Source organism: Porites lutea, chromosome 1 (genome assembly GCF_958299795.1).
Source record: "Porites lutea chromosome 1, jaPorLute2.1, whole genome shotgun sequence".
NCBI classification, from domain to species: domain Eukaryota; kingdom Metazoa; phylum Cnidaria; class Anthozoa; order Scleractinia; family Poritidae; genus Porites; species Porites lutea.
In genome coordinates this window covers 30,986,298-31,007,750 of record NC_133201.1, presented here as the reverse complement: position 1 = coordinate 31,007,750, position 21,453 = coordinate 30,986,298, and the positions used below count along the sequence as shown (strand labels likewise).

At 39.2% G+C, this 21,453-nt stretch overlaps 2 protein-coding genes across 2 annotated transcripts in view; both read left to right on the top strand.

Annotated features, from left to right (window-relative positions):
- The first annotated feature begins 2,592 nt into the window (after nt 1-2,592).
- Nucleotides 2,593-18,796, top strand: LOC140948211 (lysophospholipid acyltransferase 5-like). The gene is made up of 17 exons (XM_073397434.1): nt 2,593-2,724; nt 3,565-3,623; nt 4,673-4,721; nt 5,135-5,241; nt 8,338-8,431; nt 8,765-8,802; nt 9,315-9,374; nt 9,877-9,924; nt 11,041-11,111; nt 11,443-11,551; nt 12,788-12,874; nt 13,920-14,039; nt 14,533-14,579; nt 15,018-15,165; nt 15,617-15,775; nt 16,719-16,831; nt 18,071-18,796. Exons 1-17 carry the CDS (start codon nt 2,628-2,630, stop codon nt 18,087-18,089), a joined length of 1,425 nt encoding a protein of 474 aa, XP_073253535.1. The 5' UTR covers nt 2,593-2,627; the 3' UTR covers nt 18,090-18,796.
- A 1,722-nt stretch (nt 18,797-20,518) lies between these two features.
- LOC140948201 (lysophospholipid acyltransferase 5-like) overlaps nt 20,519-21,453 on the top strand; it is a 32,879-nt gene continuing 31,944 nt past the window's right edge. The window contains exons 1-3 of the mRNA XM_073397423.1: nt 20,519-20,763; nt 21,279-21,337; nt 21,433-21,453. The exon at nt 21,433-21,453 is cut by the window's right edge and continues 28 nt beyond it. Coding sequence (XP_073253524.1) covers nt 20,661-20,763; nt 21,279-21,337; nt 21,433-21,453 — 183 coding nt within the window. The 5' untranslated portion in view covers nt 20,519-20,660. The remainder of the gene's footprint in view (nt 20,764-21,278; nt 21,338-21,432) is intronic.

Sequence of the window (21,453 nt, the reverse complement as noted above, 5' to 3'; positions counted from 1 at the left end):
CCTTCCCCTTCCTCTCCCCCGTCGTTTATTTTTTGGCTCTCGTTCCATTTCACGGGCGGCCAAAAATGAAAACCTCGTGTTCCTCGATCTTTCAACGGAAATGCTTGCGACGCAGGCTGCAATTGGTACAACTTGCCACACACCTCAGGCTTGGGTAGCGGGCTTAATTTATATCGACATAACTGAGATTATTGGATTGAAACAGACGACTTTCACCTTTAGCCGGTTCACCCTCCTTCTCACCCACGTTCTTGGCCAGTCTGCTGAGTATGTCATTTTTATACTCTGAGGAGCTGATTTTTTTCCCATGGTTTACAAGATACCATCAGAAAATGTCATGCCGGCGCGGGCTCACCCCGGTTGCTGCACAGGAGCGAGAATTTTGTTCCGGTGCGAAATCATGTAAACGGGGAACGGCCTCCCCATGGACTGGAACGAATACCGCATGCCGTAGTTTTCGTCAATTCAGTAGGGACTTTTCGCATTATGTGGTTTTACGTCGTAGCGTGCAGAGAAATGTACTAAAAAGTGTAATGCGCGTGCAGAGCTGTTTTTTTCCTCAAAAAACCAATTGGTTTCAATCCCCTTCCCCACACTGCACACCACCTGATGCCCATACAATGCATTCCCCCGTTTCTTTGTATCTACTGCTGAGTTCGTGGATTATATGCTCATGAGGGAGCTTAAAGCAAAGACGTTTCTGGAGGACGCAGGTCAACCGGAAGTGAGACCTTTTCGTAAATATTGCTGCCCAGTAATGCAAAACGGCCACTTCCGGTTGACGCGCGTCGCTCGAAAACGTCCTTGCTTAAGTTCCCTAGTTATTGGGGACACTGGGACGAAACGTGAGCGGGAGCGTGAAAACAGCGCACTATGACGCCAGGAACAGACTACAAAATAGTATGTCAGGATGCAATCCAATACGGAAAGTTCATCGTTCTATGCAAGAGTGAACTTCTTCAATCAGTAGTTCAAGAGGGGTTATCAAAAAATGCACAGTGTAAAGTTCATGTAACGAACAAACGAAATAAATAAATAACTGAAAAAAAAAAGACTCGTTTAAAAAATTAAATAAATAAAAGTGAACTATATTTTGTAGTAAATAACAATTATTCACCGAAGTGGAGGTGGCTAGTCCTGGATATTTACCGAACTGCGAAGCAGTGAGGTAAATATCCACGACTAGCCACCGACACTGAGGTGAATAATTGTTTTAGTATATACTAAAACAGTGAGATAATTGAGCACAAAAACGACGATTTTTAACTCAAATACTGTTGCCAACGATTACAATTTTGGCGCCTAATGACCGGGCGGCCGCGGCCGTCGCTTTTTCTTGCCGGCAACTAAAACTTTTGAAGGCATTTGTTTAGCTCTTGCGGGGAAATTTCTTCAAACGGAGTTGTGAATTCTTTTTGTATTTAAAATCATTCTATAAAAAAAAGATTATTAAATTTAGTCTTAAGCTTATTTATGAACAACTCAACTAAATAAAGTAAGCAAGACTTAAGCTTAATTTGCATTTGTAAACAAAAAACTTTTTCACCGGTTTTATCGATAAATTCGTGTCAAAAAGACAAAGCTTTACCTGTTAAAACTTCCAATCCGAACTTCGTCACCTTCTTCGTGTATTTCGGAAACAGCTTGCTTGATTAGTTGTGAAATTTCTTTGTTTGTTTACGGCAGCAAACCGGAAAGGCATTTTGCTTGCAACTTACACAAGTTTGGAGTCGCTCGCTCCGAGGAACTGGAGGTGAATCAGTGAATAGTGCAGGATATTCACTGATTGAGTAGCCAATCAGAGCGCGCGAAAAACACTATCCACTGTTGTAGTATATACTAAATATATTTATTCATCAGATCTTTTTTTCGGTCCTCTGAGCCTATCACTACGGAGTTGAAATTAAAGTAAATTTATCGAAGGGCGCCTACTGTTGAGTAGGGAATTTGTTCACTGCTCAGGCATGTCAAAACTCCACAGTTCACAGTTCCACGATCAGGACACCCTGTCGATGACATCAGAAAACTTATTGGGGGGCAGAAGAAGTACAAAAAAATGTTCGCGCAACACGGGGAAAGTTAAATGCACACCAAGTAGCCCTAAAAATTATTCATGCACTGGCCAAAAAAAAAATCATACAAGGGTCTTTTTAACGCAAAAAAAAAAAAAAAAAAAAAAAAAAAACACACACACACACACAAAAAAAACATTCATGTCCCTCCCCTCATAACTGTTCGAATGGTCCGTTCATACTTCGGCCGTGTTCAGTCTCCCTGCCCCTGTGTCCATGAGGCCTGCGAGCACAAACCTGCGAGCCGACATATTTCATGGTCCCGATCCCCTGGAGCTACAACAGGCAGGTGGGGGTGGGGTGGAGGGTAGACCACCCGGGCCTGATCTCTCACCGGTAACCGTCTTACTGGATACTGGCGACATATATTCCAAAAAAAATCCAGTCAAATATGCCAAAAACTGAAGCAACAAATACAGGTCTTAGTTCTTAGAGGTCGCGATCGTTCCCCTCGTGAGCCGATTATTGCCCCCCTCTCTCCCCTCCCACCACGTGAAGTTTTCTTATTTTCTCTCCCCAGTTTCCCATATTTCCACTCACATTTATCATATCAAAATGGCGGATTGCGGCGGGTTTGGGAGCATCGATTTTCTTGTTAAAGCAACTGGATTATCCGATCCCGGACTCCGATTAGTCATTGGACTCTTTTCAGGTACGTTATTGCTGTGCTATAATTTAGTTATTTTTTTTATTAAAGTTAAGGGTTAAAAATAGAGTCACTTTTCTTCCCTTAAAAAGTGGTACGATCAACTGGTCACCTTGGACGACCTTCATTATGAAAGATCAGGCTGACCGAATTAATTTCTCAGTCTAAAAAATAATTGAGCCGAATGTTCTTTATATTAAAAAAAGGAAAAGTACTGCTTGCTTGCTTTCATACTTTGAGTTTTATCCTTGTTGTACAATTCTTTGAATTAAACTTTTTCATGACAAGGCGGGTAAATTGTGCATGTATATGTTAACTGCTGTTCTGGGTTGTATTTGTCGATCGTGCCGGCATTTATTCTGCTCACCTGCATCTGTATAACCACGAAAGCAAACAGATTTATTTTTTGGCCGTTTTGACACAAACGTATCTCTGTATCATAAGTATCATACGAAAAATGTGATCATAACGTGATGTATAGAAGGTGTCATAATTTTTGTCAGATCAGTTTTGCTTTAGAAGCTATTAAAGCCAGTATTATTGGTTTGTTTGATATGATCATTCAGCTCAGCTTTAATACTCTAGTTCTCTATCTCCAGTCATTTATAGCGTGGTTTAATTTGAACAAGGCAATGTGGTTTTACCTTTTGACCCTTTAAGCTCCAAAATTAAGAGTGATCAGCATCAAATTTCTCCTCGTAATATAAATGCTTTGTTAAACAGAGTGGTCATGAGAATTACGGACATGATCACACAAGATGAATGTACTTGATATTTTATCAACTTCTCCCACTACTTCACTACTACTCTATCACAATTTCTCTTTTTGTACTAATTTTTTTACAGCGTATCCACTGGCATTTTTTTATCATGCATTCTTCTACAGGAAAAACCCAGTTCTTCAGGTAACTATAATCATGAATGAATGAATGAATGAAAGAAGAGAGTGAATGAAGAGTCGTGGATGAGAGGACAACATACGTACCCTCTTACAATAATTTTAACATGTGAACTGTAGGCTCGGACGTCAGCATACAAAGGCGCCACTGGCAGCTGCTCTCAGTCCATTTATGAGCTTACTGTACCCACCCAACCCATGATGTGAATGATGTGATGTGTCATGATCAAGGTTCATTCACATGTATTGCCAATGAATACAGTTGAACCTGTTGTTAAAGCAAGAGTAACCAACATCAGTTTTCTCCTAAAATATCTATAGATATTCAAGAGAAAATTCATGACAATTAATTGATTGGAGAAGGGGGAAATGTTTGTTGTTTTTTTTTCTCAACTACTGGTATTCTTCAAGGAAATATATGGAGATCAATCTTGAGAAAATACCAATTTGATCATACTTGGTTATGTTACTGGTCAAAATTAAATTCAGGTTCAAACTTTTTAACCAAGGTTGATTCTCAGTTTCCATGGCCTTCTAGCCCTAATTCATGTATAATTAGGGCTAGGAGACAAAAGAAATTGAAAATCAGCCCAGATTAAAACATTTTAACCTGAATTTAATTTTGACCTGAAACAGCAACAAGGCTTGGGGGAATAAAACAAAAAAAATGTCCGATGACAGATTTTTCCTTGTTTTCAGCAAATATAGGTATATTTTTAGGTATATTTCGGTATATATAGTTTTATATCTGCAAGTTTGAAGTCAATCATGACCATACAACTCTCTGCACAAAATGCTGGTCAAATTTCACCTTAAAAAAGAAAATGCTATGCTAACACATTCGTGAAAGTTAACGCCAAACAAATAGAGGAAGAGTGCCGATGGACTTTTCCTATCTGAAAGGGTATTCTTACCTAAAGTGTTATTGCAAGAAACTGAGTAATTAGAACCCACTGAGAATACAGTTAGCACCACAAGAAGAACAACTTTATGCTTAATGCAGGACGAGGATAAAGACTGAGATTATTATTAATACCAAGCTATTTCTGCTTTCAGCATGTGTATTTTACCCTTTGTGGGTTGGGTGTAGCTGCTTTCTGTTATGGTAAGTGTGTAAAGTGTAGCGAAAATGTATCACTTGTAAGGTATAAGTTATTCTCTCATACAAAATGAACTTAATGAATTGAAGTTAAATTGTTTCAACTTAGTTTAATTCTCAATTTTCTATGTCTTCTAACCCTAAAATAAATAATAAATTCATTTGCCTTCTGATAAGTTGTGAAAAATGTTTGTTAAATGTGTGGAATTTCCTTGAGTTCACATTAAGTAGAAAAAAGTTAATATCATGCAGAAAATTATGCAATTTCTCCACATTTATTTTCCTTACAGCACTATTCACATCAACCGTCAATGAATTTCTCTACAAATTGTATGACCACAAAACACTGAATTTTCTTTTCATATTATGCTAAGTGCAGTATTGATATGCTGTCATATTCACAATGTTTTTTTTTCAAGGCTGGTGTTTTGCACACTCCTTAATAGCCATCGTCATTTCGTACTTACTTTTGCAAATTGTTGGACCATCAATGGTTACAGTTGGGCTCACATTTTTATTTAACATGGTAAGTGTTGTCCATGGTCATTTTAAGGGTCACAGGCTTCCCAAGGGCACACATTTAAATTTCAGGGCCGGGTTGTTTAAAGGACAGTTACGGTAGGGCTAATACAGGGCTGGTATTAAGCATGTTAATTGATATGTTCTGTTACTGTTACCGGTTTAGAGCAAACAGGGCTTTAAACGTCTTGGCACAGAACATTGCTGTGAACTGTAAACACTTATCGTATTAGAGGATCTGATTTGTGGGTTGCGCGTACTTGGTGTGTTTACTCTTAGGGGTGTAAACAAACCAACTATGGATCATGTGAACTATTTTACAATTGCTAAAAACTATGCTAAAAAGAAAGCTCTGCTTGCAGGCTAGTATTCACAGGGTTTGCAAATTTTATTGATGAGTGGAGTCACTGTGGCTTCTGCTTCACAAATTTTGGAGTCATTTTGGAATATTTGGAGTCAAGTATCACAATGAAAAAAGCCATTTTCAGACTTTCCAGCAAGTGGTCCTGGCATGTATACACTATCATGAGGGATACACGAAGTAGCTGTGGCGGTCCGCTGACCTGGAAAGCTCTAATCAATGATGGTGGTCATTGAGTAAACTTATGCACCTATCAATGTAAACCCCGTGGGGGGGGGGGGGGGAGTGTGGGCAAGGGGTGGGGATTTGACAAATTATAAAATTTTTTGATCAAATTCCCCAGGATGGGAAACCAAAGGTCAATCAAAAGTGTCAAAAAAGCCCCCACCCCGGGGGAAAAATCTAAACAAACAATACTATAATACTATATAAAACTAGGGTATCTAAAAGATAGTAACGCTGCGGCACATTCTGTTGATACTGGCATTAGTTAGGCAGTGAGACTTAATAGAATCGAAAATGACATTGAATGTCCTATTTACATGTTGGAAAGTACTAGAATATTTACTATCAGTCTATAGAAAGAACTCGTGGAAACGTTGTTTAGAAAATGATCAAGTGGTTATAACTCTGGTTTTCCCACAGTAAATTGTAGGAAATAATAGAAATTCAGATTGTTTATCCATATATTTAATATACGGTGCACGATATTTTCTCTGGAAACACAATACTTTTCTTGCTGTTTGTTGCACTTTATTAAGTAACAGTTATTTAGCTATATATTTATAGAAAACAACAACACAAAAAACGGAAAAAAAAAGAAAGAAGGAATAAAGAATTCGGTAGGATCGAACACTGCACCTTCGGCTCGACGCGACTACACCTAACCACTACACCACAGAGGCTGATTACATAATTTTGTAGGAAAAGTCTTGATTTTATTATTTTATTCCTTTTCCATGAAACTTCCGCCAGCAAGATGATCGCCAGCCGCATTAACCGAGCTATTAACAGTGAAAAAACAATGTAAATGCATATTCCATGGCAATGAATGAATGAAAGAACATAATTATGCTTTTCAAAACGCCAATACACGTCCTCGTCTGCAAAGTAGGACACAAAACATATGTTTTGTGATCTCGATTTCCGCTGTTATTTTGAAGCGAATGGTCAAAATCACATCCATTTTCGGCTCATACAGTTTCTTAAGAATAGCACTGCATGACATTTTCTCACTTTCACATCACCTTCTAGCAAGCTGGAATTTGTATATCCCCCGTATTGCGGAGTCGAAGAGCAAATGCTCATCTTCTCGTCAGGTTTAACACCTGGACGAGTCAAAGGCTCTTGAATTGAAATCCAATCCCCAAGTTAACCATCGTACTCATCTGAAAGACTCCTGCGTGTCTTAAAATTTGGTAAGACCTCTAACCGTGCTTTAGAAAATTTGCCACAAAGAAAACTAGGTCTAAGGTCTAAGTCTAAGTCTGAGCAGCGAACGATGTACTCTCTCACCCACCGAACTTCCCCGTGTTTTTCTTTGAGTTGTTCGTGGCGCAATGCACTCTGGTTAAATGCAATGCATTGTGGTAAAAAGTGTGGTTAAATGCAATGCATTGTGGTAAAAAGTGATGAATTCGAGAATTCGTCGCCCCTTATATATTTCCTTTAAATCCTGATTATGTTGCTGCTCGCTCCCTTCGGTCGCTCTGCAGCAATGAATGAAAGAACATTTCAAAAGTACGTTATTAATACTTTTATTTAAGGTTAACGTAAGCTCTGTTAAATTACTCGCTGTAATTAAGTATTTTTTCTCTCCACTAGCACAACATAATCACTCCAGGAAGATTGACCTTGCTATTATATTATTGAAACATAAAATGCTTTATAACATCGGCTCAACATGTCGGAACAGGTCGGATCAGTGACCTGTAAGAAATCCTCTGACTTTCATGGTAGAATTCGATTTCACTCGAGGTTTACAATCAGATGGGAACTTGAAGATAAAAACTTTCTCAAAATAGACATTATCTCTTTAGATGACAGTGTACATGTAAAGTATCGGATTATGGCGATTAAAACAAATGAAAACTTCATAACTTTCTCCAACAGCGTGACTTTCAGAAAGCCTCAAGGGACGGACTTGGTTACCGCTTCTGAATTGATACCAGGCTTCTATCGCTCAAAGTCAAATGTCCCGACCCCGGGGTCGCTTTGCACGATCAAAAGCCCGACAGGGGGATAGTCTCAGGCATCAAATCCCCGCCCCTTGTCCGCACTCCTCCCCCCACGGGATTTACATTGACAGGTGCATTAGATCGTAATTTATCCTCTTCCTGTTTTGTCGTGCATTATAATTCTTTAATTTTGATGATTTAATCAAGGTTTACAACGTTTACAATTAACGTAACTTGTATTTGTTGCGAAAAAGGTCGGGACAAAACTGTGTTTGTTTCCGAAAATTTCTGGAGTCAAAGTGACTCCCTCTGTAACCCCTGTGGAGTCATCTGAACAATTTTGGCGTATTTGTGAACACTGTATTCAGCTGTTACAAATTAAGTTGATTTACAGTGCAATTTTTTACTGCTCCCTCTCTTTAGACTGTATTTGAGAAACTGGCCAGAAATTATGCAACTATAGCCAACGGTTAACTCCTGTACCTTTAGCCAAAAATGTCATTTTTGGTTTGTTGTGTTTGCATGACTTATTAATAACTTTTTTTACATGTTCTTCCTCTTACAGGGATATTTGTTGACAAGTTATGCATACTATGCGTCAGGAGATTATGATGTGAACTGGACCACACCACAGTGTATTCTGACATTGAGGCTTATAAGTAAGTTGTAAATAAATGTTTAGAAACTTTAAATCTGGCTGTTAGTGCATGCCCAGTCCCTGGTGGGGAGGTGAAATTAACCCTTTTTCTTCTTGATTTCAATGAAACTGCTGGCTTTAGGGTTGAGTTGTATGCGGCAGCAGGGTGGCTTGCTGTTATGGTGCCAATAGTCAAAGGCCATGGTTGTTCACCCGTTCAAAAAATTTCCAAGAAGTTTGGATGAAAAGCAAATGAAACATTAATCTTTGGCCCGTTCCAGTGGAAAAAATTTTTAAAGATATGGAAAAAGCATCTGAAAGATATTTAATAATATTGTTGTTTTTATGCATTTAGGTGTGGCCTGGGACTACTATGATGGTAACCAAGACCAGGTACTGTAAAAAAAACTGGAAAGTTTTATGTCTCTTGAACTTACAAGTCATGCAACTAATATAATATAACTGTACATGATGTTATTAAGTGTTAATTGTGGCATATGCTATACCATCAACTTACAAAATACAACATAAAAAATATTGTGCACTGGAAAGGTTTATGTACCCTGAACTTAAATATAATTTTATTACATATTAATAATAATTATTAATATGTAATGGTAATAAATTAATAATTATTATTAATATGTTATAAAATTATATTTATACCAAAAATTAATTCTTAATTTTTGGTACATCTAATACCATCAACTGACGAGATACAACTCACTTTAACTCTGAAGATGACTACCACACAGGTTGTTGAAATATCAGTCACTGTCAACAACAGCCCTATTCATGACTACCCTCAAGCGGACGATACATATTTTACATTCTTATAGTACGTTGTATTGTAAAGAGTGTAGTAGAGTTAATAGTAAAATGAATTGTTTTTTTAACTCTCCTAGGAGAAATTGTCTGCAGATTTTAAGACCACTGCCATTGCAACACCTCCCACCCTTCTACAGGTAACACACTACACATGTTATTTTTTTTAATGTTGAGTTCTCAATGTGACAGCCAGGTTAGAGGTACTTTCAATTTCAAGAGTGTTGCACAGTCACGCATCCTGTAGGCCTCTTGGAATAGAAAAATTCATGATCTGGTCTTTTTTCTGGTCAGATAACCTAATTCTTTAGTATACATGTAGTTCATAATAATATTTTTCTTAAGTAGGTTGAGCATGATTGTCCAGGGGAACGTAGTCCTGAATAGGACTGTTGTTGACAGTGACTGTTCACCTGGATGATCATGCTCAACCTGCTTATGAAATGACTTCTCGGCTCAAAACTTTCAGAAGAAATATTATTCTGTTTTCAAAAGTCCAGCTACTATGATAGAAACCTCAACGTGTTTTTTGAAGAATTTTGATTCCATTGAATTTAAAAGTTTTATAATTTTGGCGTATTTATTTATGCCTGGATTAGGAGATTTTTAGTGAAGTTAATGCTGTTTTCTTTCCTTTTTCAGATGCTTGGCCTTTCTTATTTTTATGGTGGATTTTTAGTTGGCCCTCAGGTAATTTCAAGCCATGTAATAACACAAACAGGGAATTTAATTGTTTAATTAAATTATTTAGACTGCAAGCAGTCTTTCTTCTTCTTCAGACTTAGGAGTGCGTGAGTGCACGGGTGTGGAACGGCGAGATTCGAGAAACTAGGTGCCTCTCCCATCTCACGCCTTCATTCACGCGCGTGGTCATTTGCGTGTCTCGTGCGTTTTGCTGGATGGACTAAGAATAAAGGGAGACTGCTCTTAGTCTAGTGCAGCTTTATCTAACTTAAGCTGTACTTGAATAAAACCAAAACCTGTCCTAAGACCGTTTTCACGTGATGTCATGGTGGCCATATTGGTGTTTCAAAACAATGAAACAGCAGCCATGTTGGTGTCCCAAACTACGTTCTATAGTTCGATTAAATTTGCACAGATGCTGGCCACTTGAGGAATAATATCTTCACACATTTTTGCGTGTGGTAATTAACACATCAACACAAAACATGGAAAACTATCAACAAGCTGACTACGGAAATCAAATAGAATCATCATAGATGAAGTGGAATACAACTGGCAGAAAGCCAAGCAGTTGAAGCAGGAGTAATGTTTCTTCCCTTTATTATAGAAGTTAGGCTAAACTTATTATATCTCCATCGAGTATTTTTTTTAAAGGGAAAACGTTTTTTGTAAAAAAAATGAAAGATTAATGACTTAGATACCAAATTTGTCGTTGTGTTTACAGACCAGGATGTTCCCAGATGAGACCAGCTTGACGTTATACTAACTAAATTTGCCCTAGACGACAAAGGAAAGTGAGAATCAACCTAGGTTGAATCAAACTTTACCTGAAATCAAATTTGACCCGTAACATATACATAGTTTTTTGTAGACTCTAAGTGGGTAGGTGTAAAAATTCTGGGGCTGCTTTTACCCTTGCATGGAATAAACTTCACCTGACAACCATGATCCAGCAATGTTCAGTTCTGAATAAGAAAAGGTTGTTAACAATCGGAAGAAGTGGAAGCAAATTACCTATTATCAATTGATGTATTTGTTTTTTCTTGGGAGTCGTTTGTTGTCGAGAGGTGTTTTGAGTATGTCTTTTTTTTTCTTATACAGTATGTGTTACTTCTCTTGCAGTTTCAAATCAAGGCATACCTGTCATTTGTGGATGGAACACTGGTGGACAAAAAGGACGACAACAATTCACGGTAACGGTACCTTAACATGAAGGAACTTGGCCCATACATTTTCCAAAGGAAAATGGGTTGAATCGACAGAGTTGATATTAAACACTGAAACAATTAAGTGATTTGATATATAACCCATGAAGAAAAAGCTTTACGTGCTATGCGTCTAAAGCCCCATTTACACCAAAGCTTGATTGTTATTTACAAGTACTTTCTTCACTAAGTTTGAGTTCCATGGCCAATAAGGACGCTTAATTGGCAATATTGAAAAATAAACTAGACAACCGTGACACAGACCTTTTGATTTGTACTTAAACGCATCTAAGCTTTTGTTTTTCCCTTTATCTCGTAGGGTGTCAGAAGGTTTAAAGCGCATGTTTCTTGGTGTAATGTACCTTGGTCTCTATGCTGCATTTGAACCATACCTATCAGTCACTAATCTTTTATCAGACGACTTCCAGGTCAGTTTTAAAACTCAATCGTGTCACGTTTTAAGGGTGTCACAACAGTGTGATTTTGACACGAGTGCCATTTTGTAATAAGTTGTACTTGTCCCCTTGACAAGTTGTAACAATCCACAGGATATAGTTACGAAAAAGTGTACCTGTGATCTATGTAAAATCTGTTCCCAGGTTAAATCGCATGTGCAAAAACCAGGAATAGAGATCAGCAACCATGAACACGTCAAATGAATAAAACAAATAGAAAGAACATTTATTTTTTGTAGATAAGGGTAAGGTCTATTTGCCTCTTTAATTTTAATAATTCCCAGTTTACTAGGTTTTCCCGGCTGATCCAGTGTCTTTTCCGAGTGTTCCGAGCTGTTCCGGTGTTCCGGTTTTTAGAAATAGTACATGCCCTATTCATCCTATCCATGATCCTATTTAAGTTGGCTTTTTGTGATGGTTTCAACACTGGTAACGTAGGTCTAACACTGGTTTAAACTGAGAACAAATTTAGCGTACAATACGGCCAGGTTACGGCTTTGGTATTTGGCCTTACTGACCATGGCATCTACTTTATTTTTATTTATTTATTTTATTATATTTTATTTAATTTTAAACAATATGTAGTGAGGGGTGCCCAGGTTAGCGTGGCTGGTTTGAATAGAGCCCTGATGAAAAAGAAAAAAACAGCAACACACAAGACAAATAAAGATAAAAAAATGGTACAAACAAAAGTAAGGGAGGCTCATACGACAGCGCTATAGTCGAGTACTGGAAATATCATGGCGTTATTAAGTGTTAAACACGACTCACTCGGAATGACCTTGCACGCTTTAGGAAGCATGCCGAGCTTCGCCGATATTTTGCGCCAGACGATGTAGTCTGTGGTCACCCCACGAGAAGTGGAGTGACTTAGCAGGGCTCAAAAATTGTTCCGTCCGGTAGTCCTTGACAAGTACACTCCCTGCTGGGTTGGTAACCTTTAAAGATTACTTGCCGAATGCCATAGTGTCCAGTCAAGTCATTCTTTAACAAACTCATTAACTAAGAAGATCAAGAAGTGACTTCGGGTGAGCAAATTGTGAGGGCTGCTAGTCCAAAGGACAATCTGGGATTCAATTTTTTTCCGAGCCCTGCTTAGCTTATAGATATACAATACTATTACGCTGAATATCCTTCATTAAAATTATGAGTTAGTCCTTATGTACCGTGCCGCGTGTTTAATCTTGAGCACTGCTTTGTTGTCCGCAGAGGTTCTCATTGCTTGGTAAAGCTTGGTTCGTTATATTCTTCAGCAAACTAGCTCTTATGAAGTATTTGGCTGTATGGTGCCTCTCGGTAAGTAAAATTCTCTTTTTCCAAATAATTTTTTTGCGCACTTACTCTGTTCGTGCTAAAGTGTGTGTCAAAAGAATTTCTGTTTGTTACTATGCTAATTATTCGAGACTGGAAACTCTTTCAATACCTTCGCTTAATTGTTACTTAATACAACCCTTTTTCCCGCGCAACTTTGTGCTCTCGGACGTCATTATCAAGTAAAAGAAAATAGAATTTGAATGTCCTGTAAATACAAGGAAAAAAAAAAAAACAGTGGGTCATAAAAAAGGGACATATTTAAATATGTTACAAGTTAAACAAAGAGTTTCTTGTATTTCAGTATAGAACATTCATATTCTATTTTCGTTTGATTTGATAATGACATCCGAGAGCGCCGAAACGTCGTAAACTTTGTCCAAAAAGTAGGTGCAAAAAGTAGATGTTTCCTGACCTCTTTTCGGGAGGAGCTCCTGTGGTTCGATTCTCCCAAGCGACCTCCTGCCCCTGGGCATGCGTAAGGTTGGCAAAACGTCGTCCAGCCTTCGTCGACGACGAAATTCGGGGAGGTTTGCCCTACCATTTAATCTTCACATTTTGGGTGGTCGCTTAAGGGAGGTTCGACTGTATTTTCTTAACCATGCATGTAGTTAATGGCGAAGTGTCCCTCCTTTAATTTCAGTTATTTCAAAGTACAACAATCACAATAATTATCACATAGCATACATACACACGTGTACTGAGTACACACCTTACACACATGCAATTGTACAGTCACTACATCAGCTTATTCTAATGCTATGTCTATAGTATTTGACAAGTGCTGTTGTGCTTTTCTAAAAAAGAGAAGAAAATGAATACATTACTATGAAGTCCAAAGTCCATAATTTTTGTAAAAAAAGAAAATGAATTAGATTTCAAGATTTGACAAGTGGACTTTGTAATCTAATTCATTTTCTCCAACAGGTACTTTCCTTCACACAGGTCCTACGACCTTAAGACACCCACGTTGCTTACAAACTACAACATGGCTTCTATCTGACAGAAGTTTTTTTTTGTTGTTTCTTAGGAAGGAAGTTGCATTATATCAGGACTAAGTTACAACGGTCGGACAAAAGACGGTAAAGTGATGTGGGATGGACTTAGAAATATCAAGGTTTCGGTTTATGAGACTCTGTATACTTTCCAGGTGAGTTGTGGTACTTTCTTTGGATCGCTTTGCGCTTGCGCCTCTTTCAGCGGTCAGCGGTCAGGCAAGATGGCGTGTGTGGTGTGCGGTACCTGACTCTTTAGCATAATCATTTTTTAATAACCTGAGTAAGGCTGTCCTATCTTTTTAGCCCTCAATGGTTATTATGGGCAACCTGTACTCTCTCCATATTTTGTCTATTTTTTTTTTGTTTCATGTAAATCATTGTAGGGTACAAATAAAGTTGTTTTTGTTGTTGTTTTCTTAATTTATGGTAAAGACCGAGCAATTGGTCAATAAAGGATGGCCAATGAAGAAAATGTTTCCTTGTAAAGGAGGGGAAATACCGAGCGAGCAAGATGGGCCCATCTTGCACTTTTGCGTAGTCAGTCAGAACACTTGATGCGCTTCATCTTACCCGATTGGGGAACCAGACCAATAAGTACAGAAAAGATCACTTCATAGCGCTGATACTCGTTGTTTTATTTTTCAGCAATGTATCGACTCCTTCAACATCAATACAAATAAATGGGTATTCAGGTTTGTAGATAATTTTTACTCATATGCGTTTATCCTTCCGGTGCAAAGAAGTAACAGCCTGGTTTACTTAAATGTGTTTCCGAGGTTTGTCAGTTGCATTTTCACGTCTTTGTCACAAAAACAGTGAGGAAATACCCTTCTACCTACCAGTAAACACCGACAAGCCAAATTTCGTCGCTTTCTTTTATTTTTTGGTACAACTGCTTCATTTGTTGCTAAAATGTCGTCTTCTGAAACTGTCGCGAAAGAGGAAGCCATATTGAATCCCGTCCCAAATCCATGGATATCTTCGTTATACTGATGTTCCACTCAGCTGCTTCAGTATTAGAAATAGTCTTTGCAAAATGAATCTTTTCTTTTGCATTTCGTTTCAAATTAAAAAAGAGCACCTTTTTGGCAAATTCTCAGTCTGATAAAACTGTTTTGACTCTATTGTAGATACGTCTTCAAACGACTTCGTTTCCTCGGGAACAAGAATCTGTCTCACTTCTTGACGCTAATGTTCCTTGCAGTTTGGCATGGATTATTTGTGGGATATTTTATCTGCTTCTTTTTAGAATTTGTCATCATCTTGATGGAGAAACAGGTTAGACTTTCATCTACGCGTAAATGATCCTTTTTGAGGTTCAGTTTTTTAACTACAGCCTAAGCTCTCTCCACACAGTCCGCCATATGTATGAGCAAAATTTTCAATAGTCCCTTTTCGTGATAAAAAATTACCGCTGAGTACAAACAATAATTACTCATTGATAGAGGGTTAGCCCCGACCTCAAATAAAATATTTGCGTGACCGACAGGAAGGTCTCTGTACATCGAAAATAAATAATAGACTGAGTTGTAAGATGGTCCTCATCTCGCTGGAATTTGTGAATATATTTACTTCGGGTAGAGGCTAACCCTGTTCAAAAGTGTCTCCAGTGCTTTCATTCAACTGTCATGGGGAACTCGAAGCTGGACTATTAGCAGTTTAATAAGAAAATCAAGAGCACTTTGCTGTTTACTTATTATCGCTGATGTTCTACCCCTTTCTTTACCAGGTAACCAACATGTGTTACACAGTGGCCCAGAAGCCTTTAGCAGCGACGCCTGCATTCGTCAAAATCCCTGTTATTGCAGGGTATTGGTTCATTATGATGTTTGGTCTTGGATACTGTAATGTGGCTTTTAATTTGCTTAGCTTTCAACGATTCCATCGGGTAAGAAAACTCTAAGTCTGCGAATACAGCTGTCTATACACGCTCCGCCCCGCTAGAGACGCTTCGTTCTTAGCGGTGAAGAGCGAAGATATACGGTTGTATTTTCTGGCTGTAAAACCCTTTAATTTCTATTTTTGAAAGTACGAGGCTGAGAAAGTTCTGTGATTAGAAAGTTGCTGAATGATGTTGAATTACAGTAATTAGATCAACTTGTAAAACCTTCTCTGCCATTTAAAGTAAGGTAAGATCTTGTGGGCCAGGCCGAGGAAACTTCCAAATTTTCAAACAATTAATAATTGCACAAAATTTATATGAAGGTATGGCTGTGGCAGTTGTAATCGCAATTTTCGCAATAGCAAATAAACCCGTCAGAAACCTTCAGGGCTTCAACGGGATTCGAACCTATGGCCTCTGCGATAGCGCTGCAGTGCTCTACCAACTGAGCTACGAAGACCCATACATTGGAAACAGGCCAATTTGTTGTGTTCATCTTAACCTGGGAAAAGAATGAAACATAGAATGAAGATGATGTGTATTCCCACATTTCCATCATCTTCTTTCCACTTAGAAAATTACTAAGAAAACCGAACGGATGTTTAATGATATAATTCATTTAGAATCACGGAATGTTAGTCTTGTCATTTTAGTTGGTGGTTATAAGAGGTAATGTAGCTCTTTTAACCTCTGTATCGCATCCAGTCTCGCGCCACAGCCAATACACAACTTTAAGATTAAAAAAAGTGCCATGAGCTGAACCCGGAAATGTTATTTTGTGATTGAACTCGTAAAATTTACGACGGTCGCGGGCCGATTACGATTTTCCCACTAGCCGTCCCAAGTTTTAAGTGCTCAATTTTGAACCTTAGTTCAAAAAATTATCTTCCTTTTCCGGCAGTTCCTTTGTCACAATGCCCCGGTTCATGTTCTTTTTTTTTAAATTTAGATCTGGTGGAGCCTTTACTATATTGTTCCCGTGGTCGTCCTTACATGGCATGCCTTGTATCCCATAATAATCTATCCTGTTTTTAAGAAAATGACTCGCGGTGACAAGGACAGGTAAGACTCAGAGCAATTGTTGTGTTAGTTTCACAAAAACCAGAGTAGTTTTTCTGGCCAATCACATCGGACTTAGACTTACTATGATCCAATCAGAACTCTGGGCAAACAGGTGTAGCTCAGGGAATAAAAGAAAGAGATGATGGCGAGAGGGGTAGGGGAAGGAGCGATTATTCGAGAGAGGCGATTATTTTATAAAGTTCCGTCTAAGGGGAGAGGGGAGGCGATTTTTTCGAGGGAGGCGATTAATCGAGGGACGGCTATTATTCGGAAAGTGACCTTTTTTCTGTCTGAAGCTACCAAATTTGTATTGTGTAGTTCCAAAAATATCCATACCCCCCCCCCCCCACTCCCACGGAGGGCACTTTTTTCTACACCACCAGAGGGTGTTTGACATACCCCCTCCCCCAACCCCTGGAATTTCCGAAATTTTCCAACTTGGCTGGGTACCCCCTGGAAAGATATTTCCGTCAAAAATGCCGTTGCAAAATACTTTATGCGAAAGATAATTGTTTCTGCGATAAAGAGGGAAAAAATATTTTTTCTTATGTTAATACAGTGTCAGATGATCTCAATTTTGCCTTGTAGGGGTCTTTCTTAGTTTATTATTAACGATAAGTCACTGAGAACCATGAAGGTGGTACGGCCGTACATGACACAAGTGATGCCATTTCTCAAACCAGTGAACTTCAGTTACTTCCTTTCAGTGAAAAACATGTTAGAAGCAGGCTTATACGAACATGATCACATTACATTGAATACCACAATATATTGTGTAACAAGCAGCAGATAGATAACTAGCCTGTTCCAGGCGTTTAGACAGTAGAGCGCAGAAATTGCCACCTTTTGCCCCCCCTTCCCCTCCCCTTTGGAATTTCTGTTCCCCTCCGTGGGAGGAGAGGGGGGGGGTATGGATATTTTCTGGAACCACACATTGCTAAGTGACTTTACTCTTATAGAGACGATCTGTCCAAGAAGGTGTTCAAAATCACGGCCGAGGAGCAGAAACAATCTACTTCCGGTTGACGTGCGTCGCGCAAAAACGTTGTTGCTTAATCTCCCCTAACTTAGTCTCGTCGCAGAGGTTGTAAAGCAAATATTACAAGAATGGGTTGGCGCAAACAAATGTCTGAGGAAAATATAATGTTATAACTGCTTATGCACGCTCAATTTTTCTATTGCGCTGTGGAACATGTGGCATGTAAATAACACCGATGCATCAACTTTTTTATTTTGCAGGTCAAAGAAAGAGAACTGAGGATTCAACTATCTCCGCGTATTAATCATTTGTATATAAAGATCCTTTTTTCTCTTTTACCAGTTTTCAGGATATTAACGTGCTAATAAGAGAAGTTTGATAGATTTCGCCTGCAACTCTTCTCCAGTTTACGTAACCCGCGTCAAGCTTTTTTTTTAGATATACAATCTTGGACAAAATGCTAAGATGGATTTTTTAGACCCTATCCCATCCCCCCCATATCAAGGATGTTAATATGGCGCGTTTGGGTTTTCTCCTTCGCACGGCTTCATTCTTGATTTAAGGTGGGGGGGGGGGGGGGGAGGCGGGGGTGAGGGTCTGCTGTTCCATTTCATTCTGTCTCCAAGACTGTAGCTCCTAGCAACTTCATCCCCATACTGCTCAATACGCAGTCCTGTTTCTTAGATGACTGCGTTACGCAGATAGGACGTATCAATCTCATTTTTTCTTTGCGTCTCTCTCTCTCACACGCAAAGCGTGTGTGTGACCTTGTCGTAGCTTGTGCCACAATAATCTTTTTTACTTCCGAAAATTCACTTTAAAGAACACTAAAAAGAGCATGATATTCCTTACTTGGATGAGACTGTAAAGTACCTCTTATCTTTTTATTTTTACTTTTTGAAAAGTGTTATAATATATTGTGTGAAAACTTTGTTTCTTTGACTTCTCGTTCTAACTGAAGAATAAAATCTTATTTGTATGTTATATCTTCCAGTGTTACTTATTTAACTAAATCGATTCTGGTGTGTTATGCGGGGCATTATTGACTCGTTAAATCCGGTCACACTAGCCTGGAACCAGTCTGCGCATTGGGCTCCGCAGTAGTCTGGGGAGAGGAAACGACCGCCCTTTCCCCCTCCTTAGACCACCACTCGGCTCGCTTCGCTCTTCGCTTTTGCTGTTTCACCCCTTTTTTTGCCTTTCCCCCACTGCGCTGCCTGGTCCCAGGCTGCATAAATTGGCCTCTGTCCAGCCTAGTCTCTAGGCGTTCCTGCTCGGTTAGACCTAGAATCTATCCGTCTAGACCGGTTTTGTCCCTTTTTCGGTAAGATCGTCAAAATCAAGTGGTCATTGTAAATTAAAGGGCGTCCGTTTTGGTATCTAGGAAAGGGTATCTAATTTACTTAGGGAGGGGGTTAGTTGGGGTTAGGTCCTTCCTTCCCTCGCCACTGTAAAAGTACGACTTATCTTTTTACTTTTACTTTTTGAAAAGTGTTATAATATATTGTGTGAAAACTTTGTTTCTTGGACTTCTTATTTGTATGTTACATCTTCCAGTGTTACTTATTTAACTAAATCGATTCTGGTGTGTTATGCGGGGCATTATTGACTCGTTAGGCTCGATTTCTGCTGCTTTTTTTGTCCGCCCAGAGAAGAGACACAGGAACCAGGTGCTCCGTCCGGACAATTGAAACCGAGATGACCGATCACTGCCACCCGCCTTTACGTACGGAACTACATGTATAGCCAGCTTCGTACCCAGTCCCGTTGGCGCTATCCTAGTGACTAGAGGAGAGGCTTAGAACCACGAACTTTCCCGACAAGCTTGACAGGTGAAGTCATATCCGAAATCACCGAGAACGACTGGGAACGAGGCTGATGTGCAGCCAGACTGCAAACAGTCTAGCCTCTGATCATCAAGAGATTGAATTTCCTTTTCGGCTTACAATATTTCCTCGAATAAGCGCCCACGTTCTAATCGGCGCTGTCCTCGGAATAAGCGCCCACTCCCTAGAGCACAATATTCATCAAACAAGCGCCCCCTCGAATAGCACCCTCCTTTCCCTCCCCCATGAAAAACAACAACAACGACTTAATTCATGGTTGTGCGTACAAAGAAACATCTATAAAAAAAGCAAATGCCTTTCACAGTGCGGTGTAATATGGTCTCCTTTAGAGGTAGACCGCGAGCATTTGTCTTTTCTCCTCAGAGCTACGCGCTGCGAGCGATAAAGTAGGCTCCTTCACTCCCGCCATCCCGGCCCAAATTTTCGCTCAATCCTGATTTTCGGTTTTCCTCAACCCGTGTACACTTTAATCTTTAGATTCGCCTCCATATTGCTTTGAAATACTGAATGAGATAAATCCCGTATCGCGAAAAACCTTTTGGAGATCCTCAAAAAGTAACTCGCGGTCTCACGGTGGTTAAGGCCTCTCAGACAGACTGAGCAGAATAAAATCCTTGCTTAGTCAGGCAAACTTCAGGGGCGCTAATTTTCCAAATCTGAGAATTGTTTTTATGATTTAATACTTTTTGAGACTGCTCAGACTCTAGCCACCGGTGGCGTCGCCAAACTCGTCTATAAATCCTATTTGAGCTATTAAAATTCTTCGCGATCGGATCGGTTTCCCAGTGAGACTGGCGTGACAGAATTGGATCACGAACGAGACAAAACAGGCGCGCGTTTTTTTGACAGTTCAGTGTTCATTCGTCTTAGGTGCTGCGATGGCTTGTTGCTCGGGTGTTTGAACTTGTTTATATTGAATGTTAAAGTCTAATCAGGTGACGACACCATCGTCGTAGTTGAAAACAACTTTACAGACTCTTTTCGCGCATATACTTAGCCAAGAATGTTCCCCGAAAGTAGCGACATCGGGAATGTTATGGGTGATGTTGCACGGAAGGTTGGAGTCGCGGAAGCTGTACTGCGACTGATGGTCGGCTTATTGACTGGTAAGTTCTGTTCCTCGTTCAAGCAACCGTTTATTGACGTCCAGAACAAGTCCAGTGATCCTTGACGGTAAAATTTCTCAACCGAAACGCATCTTAAGGGTGTGGAAATTCTAATAATTAATTGCCGGTATAAAACATTAAACCATAAGATAATGTTTATTGATATTGTAGACACACTGGGTTATAAACTCATTACGCACAAAGTTAATTTACCCAGTTACAACAGATGGGAGTCATAAGTTTACATCTAGGTTTCATATCGTAGTAAATCTGAACCAAGATACAAGGCAAAAATAATGATCAAGCAGGCAGAGAGTGATATTAGAACTTTGTACTTCATACGAGGGTTCTATTGTTCCCGGTAGGTTCGAAAGTCCCAGACCTGTTGAGGTTATAATCCAGTGTTTACTTAAGATGCAAGATGAGCTCAAAATGGGAACTGATTTTTTCAATGCAATTTTCGTTTCTCGCGTTCAATAAATTCTAGCGATTGTATTTTCTTGCCATTGTTCTAGGATTGCCTTTGGCCTTTGTTTACAGATCTTTTTGTTACAAGAGAAATGCGACAATCCAGGTGATTTAACATATTTGACCAATATTTCGCTGTTACCTTGTTTCTAAAATCACGGAGGTTTTTAAGCGTTAATAACAATGTTTTTTCCCTTGCAGCACATTTGTATTACCATCTGT

Bases quoted from the DNA above. Each gene is read 5' to 3' on its own strand.
- LOC140948211 (XM_073397434.1), top strand. From the start codon at position 2,628: ATGGCGGATTGCGGCGGGTTTGGGAGCATCGATTTTCTTGTTAAAGCA. The intron at 8,803-9,314 runs GTACTGTAAAAA...TAACTCTCCTAG, and splicing joins ATGATGGTAACCAAGACCAG to GAGAAATTGTCTGCAGATTT. The intron at 11,112-11,442 runs GTAACGGTACCT...TTTATCTCGTAG, and splicing joins AAGGACGACAACAATTCACG to GGTGTCAGAAGGTTTAAAGC.